A 9,258-nucleotide genomic window follows, 5' to 3' on the forward strand; every position below is an offset into this window, starting at 1 on the left:
CTCTCTCTCTCTCTCTCTCTCTCTCTCTCTCTCTCTCTCTCTCTCTCTCTGCCTCTGGCCCTGCCTCCATCAAGGCCTGGATTGGAGTTGTCTTTCCCAAGGCAGTAACTGTCAGAGGAACCATCTGGACTGGTTTCTTGTGACTGACTCCGAGGAACAGAAATCCCTCTGGGAGGAAATCACAGGCACAGCAGCAGCAGCAGCAGCAGCAGGGAGCGGCAACACTGGTGTTTGCTGGCTGGGAGCTGGGGGAGGCACCACTCAGAACGGCCCCACAGGAGCGTCAGGCCCAGGACAGACCCTTCTGAGAATAAGGAGGAAAACCTCCTCTGGGGAGTGCGTGTATGGTATTTGCGAAATAACAAAGGGAATAGATGGAGGGGCTGAAGAAGTGTCTAGAGCGTTGTTACTCCTGGAGCCCCGTGGTCTGCACGACGGCTTTCTCAGTGGGCCCTGCCAGGCTGCACTCTGCCCTCATTAGGCCAGCATGCTTCCCGCTGGCTCTCATCACTCGTATCACAGGCCCATCCTAGCCTTTCCCTTTCTTCCTGTGCAGGCTCTGGGAATGCTGGAGTTTTGCTTGAGCCTAGGAGTTTGAGATTGGCCTGGGCAACATAGCGAGACCCTGTCTCTACAAAAAATCAAAAAATTAACCAGGCGTGGTGGTGCACGCCTGTGGCCCCAGCTATTCAGGAGGCTGAGGTGGAAGGATTGCTTGAGCCCAGAAGGTCAAGGCTGCAGTGAGCCATGATTGTGTCACTGTGCCACTGCACTCCAGCCTGGGTGACAGAGCAAGACCATGTCTCAAATAGATAGATACATAAAAATAAAAGGATCTCTTCTGTCTTCTGAGGCGACTCCTGGAATTCTAGAGCCAGAAGGAGCCTCAGAGCCCGTTTATTCCACCCCTGTCATTGGGGGCGAAAATGAGGCCAATAGAGGTTGAATGACTCACCCAGACTCACACAGTCATCACGGGAGCCTGGGCTGGCACCCGGGCCTCCTGCCTCCCAGGCCTGTGTCCTCTTCTTGCATTAAGCCCGGAGCAGTTCATTAGGAAAGCCATATAGAGTCATCAGACCCTAAGTCTCATGATCAGAATTTCATCCTCGCTTCCCTTTTGTTTTTGTTTGTTTGTTTGTTGTTTGTTTAAAAAAAAAAAAAACGTAGGGAAGGTAAAGGGGGAAAATGATTTACTTAGTTTCCAGACCACTTATTTAAATCCTGCCCAATCTGACTTCCACTCCTCACTTCACTGATGCAGCCAAAGCTAACTAATGCATTCGTGCTCCATGGGAAGGAATCTCTTCCCATCCTCCGTCCAAAGTCAGAGTCCAAACCCAGACGAGGGTAAAAGAAACACAGAAGAAACACAAGTCCCTCACCCCCGCAGTTTCATTCCACTCTCCAGTAAACCACAGGAGTAAAGGAGGAAGATGGGGCGGATGCGTAGGTATTCAGCGCCTACTCTGGGTGGCTGGCTCTGTATTAATACTCTACATGCCCCCTCATTCAGCCTTCATAAACCCTGGAAAGCAAGTTTTGTTCGCCTCACCCTGCAGATGGAGTTATTGGGGCACAAAGGGTGATGTAAACTGCCCAGAGTCGCACAGATAGCAAAGGGCAGAGCGGGAATTAGAACCCAGTTTCTCTAGCTGCAAACTCTGGTTCTCCACTCCACCATGCCCATTCAGTTCTATATTTTCAGGAGAGGCCATGGAACTTGTCCCTACTTCCTCCTCCTCCTCCTGCCATACTGTGCCTCTTGCCCGAGTCCAGCCCCACCCTCTAAAGCGTTGCATGTATTGACCCTCACAGCCATGCACGGTGCCTCTGACGTGGGCAGCTCCAGACTGAGCTTCTGCATCAGAAAAGCAGGAGACAGATGAGGAGTGAGCCGGGGAAGCCCAGTGTTTGTTACTCTGAAAATGGAAGCTGCCCGATGACAGCATCCTCTCTCCTGTTGAGTAATCCCTGCATGAATAGATGGCAGCTGCAGTGACTGCTGGTCGTATGTGATCTATTCTGGGAGGTGGCGAGCACATCATCCAAGAACATGAAGTCGCTGCTCTGTCGCAGATGGAGAAGCAGACTACTGTGGATGTTGCAGGAGCTGGGATTTGGCTGCATCCCCTGGAAAGGTTTTATTTTGAGTTCAGAGCCTGTTTGGATGCCAGGGTAAACCAAGGGGTTGTATGATAGAGGAATTCCAACCCTCGCTAACACTCTGACCCCTGTGCCAGCTTTCCAGTAAGGCTTGAGAGCCCTGAGCTCTTTAGAAAATCTCCTCTTGGCCCACATTGAACTGGAGAGCAGTGACACTCTTGGCAGTACTTTTGGTACTTGGTAGTTGTCTCACTTAAGTTGATCAGGAAAAAAAAAAAAAAGCACTGGGGAGGGGCCCCTTTTACACATTTGTAGTTTTGAGAATGCCTCACTGATCCAGCCTTGACTATACTGAGCACCTGTACATCCTTGTCTTTGGTCCAAGGGCTCCGGTAGGAGGCGGCATCAAAATACGCCGTCCCCTCCCTGGTGTTGCATTCTGCCGTCCAGCCCAGCTCTCCCATCGGCCCACACACGGCTGCCCCTCTGGCCCTGGCTCTCGGCTTCCACACAAGCAGCTACTCTTGTACAGGATGGTAAAGTTAGGGGGCAGTCACACGGGAGCAGGGACCAGGATCCAAGTGAAAGTAAGGTTCAGGATAAGTTTGAGTCATGTCTCCAGCTTCCAGAGCCAGGCTGAATCTCTCAGAAGGGGAGCTGATGGGCGGCAGTGGGAGAGTGGAAGAGGTGGGCCCTGGGCGCAGCATGTACCATGGCATCGTTCATCACCTGCCAATGGCAGGGAGCGTGGGCTGTCTTATATTCTGTTTGCCCCTCTCAAGAGGTAAGCTCCTAGCAGGCAGGATAATCTGAAGCCCTCTGGTGCGCCCCGTAGTGCCGCACTGTACTAGACAAACAGTGCATGTCAGTGTTCTCGGGGAGGTGGGAAAAATCATGTACTGAAGAGCAAATCTCAGGAGAACATGAGGTTCCACGTGGGGTGAGATGTGGCTGACTTCACTGCCAAGCAAGTACCAGCCCCTCCTGCTGTCATGGGCGTACTCGGGGACGGTCCTCTGCTCAGCCGGCTCCTGGGTTGCTGCAGGACTCAGCAGGCTGCTAACTCCCGGATGTGAGCTGGTTGAGGGCAGATACTGCATCCCCTTCATGTGCTTATCTGTGTCCAGCTCGGTGACTGGAACATGCTGTTTGTTGAATAACTAAAGGAATCTATGAATAAACTGGTGACAGTCAAAGCCCCGGAGGTTCAAACATTCTAAGATTCCTATACCAAAATCTTTCAAAAATTCAAACGCTATCCAGTGACCAACTCATTTTAGCCAATACCCCAATGCAATGAAATTGTAGCACCAAAAAAAATTTTTTTAGAGTCTTTCTTCAAACTCCTTATAATGGAGTTTGACCTCTCAGACTCAGTCATGGGCAATCTCGTTTACTTTGCCTATGAGTAGAAGCTGTGAAGTACATAAAAGGGAACTTTTATTTGCCTCTAAAACTCCAGGTAGTCAGCACAGCCTGTTCTCTCCTCCGGGGCAGGTTTCTTGTCCTGATGAGTGTGCCTGCATGAGTTGGGGGAGGGCAGTGGCAACCTCGTGATGCCACCTGGCCCCATGCTCTTACCCTTCCTTTCTTACGCTTGCAGCCCTCTCATTTTCCCAGCCAGCTGTCTGGCTTCCCAGACCACCTCTTAATGCCCCTTTAAGCAGGAAAGACATCAAAGCATCTGTGCCCCAGGCACAGCCCACCCCACTCACAGTCATTCTTCCTCTCCAGCTGTGCCCTCTGTTGTTGGTGGAAGGGCAGAACCAGAGAGGAGCATGGGCTCATTCCATCTTTTTTTTTAACAGCACAATTAAAAGAAATTACTCTTCTCCATAACTTGCAAACCTTGTCACTTTTTAGAGGACGTTGGGATTAAAGGAAGAGGGTGACAGTTAATAGCTGGGCTCTGAAAGCAGATTTCCTAGTTTTTGTTATTTTAATTGAGGAAAAATTTACATGACATTAACCATTTTTTAAAGCGTACAATTCAGTGGTATTTAGTATAAGAACAGTGTTGTGCAACCCAACCATCACCTCTATCTAGTTTCAAAATGTGTCATCACCCCAAAGGAAATCCATATCCCTATGAGGCAGTCTCTCCCTACGACCCCTGGTTACCATCAGTCTGCCTTCTATCTCTATAGATTCCCCTTTTCTGGATATCTTCTATAAATGGAATTGTATAATATATGCTCTATTGCATCTGACTTTCTTCACTTCCGTTCTTGAGGTTCATCCACATTCCATCTAGTATCCATCCATGTATCAGTACTTCATAAAAATCAGTACCTTTTTATGGCTAAGTAATATTCCATTGTGTGGATATACCACATTTTGTTAATCCATCCAAAAAAAAATTGTTTTTTCAGACTGAGTCTCTGCTCACTGCAACCTCCACCTCCAGGATTCAAGTGATTCTCGTGCCTCAGCCTCCCAAGTAGCTGGAATTACAGGCGCCCTCCATCACACCTGGCTAATTTTTGTATTTTTAGTAGAGTTGGGGTTTCACCATGTTGGCCAGGCTGGTCTCGAACTCTTGGCCTCAAGTGATCCACCTGTCTCAGCCTCCCAAAGTGCTGAGATTACAGGCGTGAGCCACCGCGCCCGGTCAATCTATACAGATATTCATGGACATTTTCATCTTTTGGCAGTTGTCAATAATACTGCTATGAACGTTCTTGGACAGGTTTTTGTTTCAACACATGCTGTCAATTCTCTAGGGTATATTCCTAGGAGTAGAATTGCTGGATTATATGGTAATTCTGTGTTTAACTTTTTGAGGAACCACCGTACTGTGGCTTGTACATTCCCATCAGATTGCTTAGCTTTGAATCCAGCCCTGCCACTTACTTATTAGCTGTGTGAGCATCGGTAAGTTATTTATGCTCTTTGTGCCTCAGTTTCCTCATCTGTCTAATGGGTCAGTAATGCTGTTTACCCAATGAGGTTGTGATACTTAAAAGAGGTGGTGTATGTGAATGCCTCAGAACAGTACCTGGTATACAAAACTGCTGCATAAATGTTTGCTGTTGCTGCTGCTGCTGTTACTGAGAGACAGTGTAGGTCATGGCAGATGGAAGGCTGAAAAGCTTTTGGTCTAAAAGAGACTGCATTGGGTGATATAAAAGAACCAGCAGAAGGAGAGTCCAGACCCTTGGGGTTGGTTGCTGAGGGCATCTTTCACTTGAGGAATCCGTTTTCTTACCTGTTCACTGATAAGCTCCAAGAATCTTCAGCTCCATGTGCCTGTGGCTTTCCTGGGGAGACGCTTCAAGAATGAGGGACCGGGGTCCTCCACCCCTGACCACTTGCCAGCTCCATTCTCTCAGCCCTCCAACATGACAAAGGAAGACAGGAGTATGTCCTGTCATCTGAACGCTACACACAGAAGTTTCTAGAAAATAAAAGGAAGCCTTCTCTGTCATCATTCATGTTAGGAAAAGGCAAATCTGGTTGATTTTCACTTGATTCTATTGAATTCAACAGAATCACCAAACATTCTGCTAAATAGTATTTCTCTCATATCTATATATTATGAGAATTTATCTCATAATCCACGTATTTGTGAATCATTTACACCTAACTCATCAAAATGCTCTGTATAAGCTATTTGAATCCCAAGAATCCTTATAGAGATCTTTTTCTGAGCGCATAGAAATAGGAAAACAGATTTTTCCCCATCCATCTTCAATTGGCAATAACTTTTAGAGGTGCCATATTACCAGCTCTTCTGCTAGGAGGAACCAGAATGAACCAGTGAAAAAATACAATGTGATAACAGTTGCCACAATGATACTTTCACCTCACACCCAGTTAGCACTTTATAATTTGCAGAGCCCTGTCAATTTCTAAACAGGCCCTGATTTCTCCATATCTTCTCCAATACTTGTTATTTTCCTTTTGTTTTTAAAATGGGCATCCTAATGGGCCTGAAGTGGTATCTCATGGTGGTTTTGATTTGCGTTTCCCTAATGGCTGAAGTTGAACATTTTTTCATGTGCTTGTTGGCCATTTGTTTATCTTTGCAGAAATGTCTATTCAGATCTTTTGTACTTTTTTTACTGTGTTGTTGGCTATTTTATTGTTGAGTTGTAAGAGTTCTTTGTATGTTCTGGATACAAATCCCTTATCAGGTATATGACTCGCAAATATCTTCTCCCATTCTGTGGGTTCCTTTTTCACCTTCTTGACGCCTTGAATTAAGAAAATGTCTAATTTTTATGAACTCCAAGTTTATCCTTTTTTTTTATTTTTTCACCTGTGCTTTTGGTGTCATCCAAGGAGTTTTTGCCTATGCGGTCATGAAGATTTACTCATCTGTTTTCTTCTAAGAATGATATATTTTCAGCTCTTACATTGAGATATATAATATATTTTGAGTTAGTCTGTGTGTGTTGTGTGAGGTAGGGATTCAACTTCATTCTTTTGCATGTGGATATCCCGTTGTCTCAGTACCAATTGTTGAAAAGACATTCCCTCCTTGAATGGTCTTGGTGCCCTTGTCAAAAAACAAGTAACTATAAATGGAACAATTGTAGTTTAAATGGAATGGGTCAGCACTTGGTGGCAGCCAGGGTCTTGGCTATGTGGTTTCATAAGCTCCCACTCCTGGAGAGCCTCTTGTTTTCCTCTCAGAGCCAGGGTTTTCTGTCTGGCTGCATTTTGGTGCCTGAAAGGCTTGGGTGGGCATGGTACCTGGAGTACTCTTGTTAGGAGCAGAGAGTGAGGAGAAAAGACGACTCGACTTTGTGGAAGGTCCTTGGGGCACTTTGAGCAGCAGTGCCTCCCCCAGGAGTCAAGGTCCCCACCCCAGAGGAATGTCCACAGAGCAGAGCCATTGCCCTGAACTGGACTGAAAAAGAAAGAGCCAGGTGGGGAGAGGATTTGATTTCTCCCTTGGTCTAAAGCAGGCAGCTGACACTGGGTGAGGGAATGGGGCAGGCCTCCATGTGCTATCGGGAATCCCCAGGAAGTCCCTAAAGAAAACTTCCTCCCCCAGCCCAGCTTGCCTCCTGTGGCTTGATCCAAACGGGGGCTGCATACTTGGCTGAAATTCACATAACCCTGTGAGGCACAGCATAGCAGCTTATCCTTCCTGAAAGTGGAAGGACAAAAGCAGGACAAAGATGACCAAGCCAGAGTGGGGGAGAGGGGAGGAGACACTGGAAGGGGAGGTGAAGGGGCAGACTAGGGAGGCCAGGACCAGGCAGACTCTCACGCACCAGGTGTAATCTGCCCAGCCAAGGGCTCTGGCATTCAGATGAGGGAGAGGGAGAGGAAAGAGGAGAGAACCCAGTGAGAGCAATCCGTGAAGCATCGGGAGGCCCCTGGAAGCAAAGGCTCTGGACTCAGGTGGCATCAATGGGACTACCAGTTTCCAGTGATTATGTGGGAGTGGCCCAGGTGCCAGCTCCACCAGAAGCCCATTTGTTCAAGACCCTGGTATTACTGAAGGCCCAGCCCTGTCTCACCTGCCAGAAAGCACATGGAGTCTCCCTGACTAGGCTAAGGGCTGGTTGACGACATCATAAAAGGAAACTGCCTGGGAGCCCTCGGTTTGTTTCCGTTTCCTCCCCAAGGGCCAAGAAGGGATGCCTCTGTTGTTGGTTGTTGTTGTTTTGTTGTTGTTGTTGTTGGAAGGGATCTAGGTTGCCTCTGGTTGTTGTTGTTGGAAGGATTAGGTTGCCTCTGTTGTTGTTTGTTGTGTTGTTGTTGGAAGGGATTTAGGTTGCCTCTGTTGTTGTTGTTGTTGTTGTTGTTGTTGTTGTTGGAAGGGATTATGGCCTCTGTGTTGTTGTGTTGGAAGGGATTAGGTTGCCGTCTGTTGGTTTTGTTGTTGGAAGGATTAGGGGGGGGTTTTGCCTCTGTTGTTGTTGTTGTTGGAAGGGATTAGGTTGCCTCTGTTGTTGTTGTTGTTGTTGTTGTTGGAAGGGATTAGGTTGCCGTTGTTGTTGTTGTTGTTGTTGCTGCTGCTGCTGCGGCAGCGGCGGATGGGAAAAGAGGAATTTGTGTGGCTCTGAAGTTGACCAGGTCCCCTTATTGTGTAGAAGAGAAATGTGAGCATTCAGAGATGGTGAGATGTCAGACACCCAGCCACACAGCCAGTGAGAGGCAGGCTGGGGACAGGGCCAGGCCTGCTAGTTCATGGCCCAGGGGTCTTTCTCATGAGATCAACTGACCAGTGTGTCTTAGCACCTGCCATGCAGATAGAAGGCCCTACTGCTGTCATCGCCACATATTCCAGAATTACTCAGCTGTTGCATGCAAGCCAAGCCAACACCTATGTCGTAAAGGAGAGACTAAAGTAATTGTCTACGCAGCACATACATGGCATATATGGCCTGTATGCTTCCTGGACTGCCAGCAGGGGTGCTGAGAGAGTGAGTCCCTCAGCCTTGCCTCAAGCCTTACTGATACTGCAGTGTGCCTCACAAACACAGTTACCTTCCATGACATGAAGGAGGCACACTTGGGTTGACCCCTGACCCTGTCTGCTTGTTAGAATCATGTGGGGAACCTGGGACAGGCTTAGAAGTCCAGGTCCCACCTCCCACCTGTTGAATCCAAATCTCCAGAGTGTGGCCTAGGAAATCAAATTTGTCAGCGTCCTTCCCAGGGGATTTGGATACATCCAGTCCAGTGGAAACCAGCAACCTCCTTCAGTCAAGCTAATGTTTCCCTGACTGTCACCTTCTCCCCCTGTAAAAGATGCAGATTATTAGCGGTAAATGGTACCTGGATCCCAACCTCAGTTCTCCACTGCAGATGGGGAGATCTGGCCAGGGCAAGCCACACTGCTCCTTCAGGCACAGCCTCGTTCATCCTGCGCTCACCTGTGTTCTCTTCCTCTCTGTAGGACGCACAAGACCAGCCACTGCTATCGCATCACCTACCGCCACATGGAACGGACTTTGTCCCAGAGAGAGGTCAGGCACATCCACCAGGCCTTGCAGGAGGCTGCAGTCCAGCGGTTGGGCGTGGAGGGCAGGTTCTGATGTCACCACTTCACCCAGGCTGCAGCCCTCTTGGGGCTCCAGGATTTGCTGAAAGAGAAAAAGATATGGTTTGTGAACTGGGGCATCAATCATCTTTTGATAAATGGATCAGTCTTAGGACTTTCACAAAATAAAAGATCACTCTTGAAAAGCT

General features: G+C 48.1%; 1 protein-coding gene across 3 annotated transcripts in view; it reads left to right on the plus strand.

Annotated features, from left to right (window-relative positions):
• LOC108537025 (phenylalanine--tRNA ligase, mitochondrial-like) overlaps positions 1-9,258 on the plus strand; it is a 543,711-nt gene extending 534,453 nt beyond the window's left edge. For 2 of the 3 annotated variants that reach the window (XM_017884141.1, XM_017884140.1), the window contains exon 4: positions 8,966-9,258. In XM_017884141.1, the coding sequence (XP_017739630.1) occupies positions 8,966-9,104 (139 nt within the window). In that variant the 3' untranslated portion in view covers positions 9,105-9,258. The remainder of the gene's footprint in view (positions 1-8,965) is intronic. The other variant, XR_001887689.1, reaches the window with a different exon arrangement.

This window comes from Rhinopithecus bieti, unplaced genomic scaffold, assembly GCF_001698545.2.
Source record: "Rhinopithecus bieti isolate Rb0 unplaced genomic scaffold, ASM169854v2 scaffold_14232, whole genome shotgun sequence".
Lineage (NCBI taxonomy): Eukaryota > Metazoa > Chordata > Mammalia > Primates > Cercopithecidae > Rhinopithecus > Rhinopithecus bieti.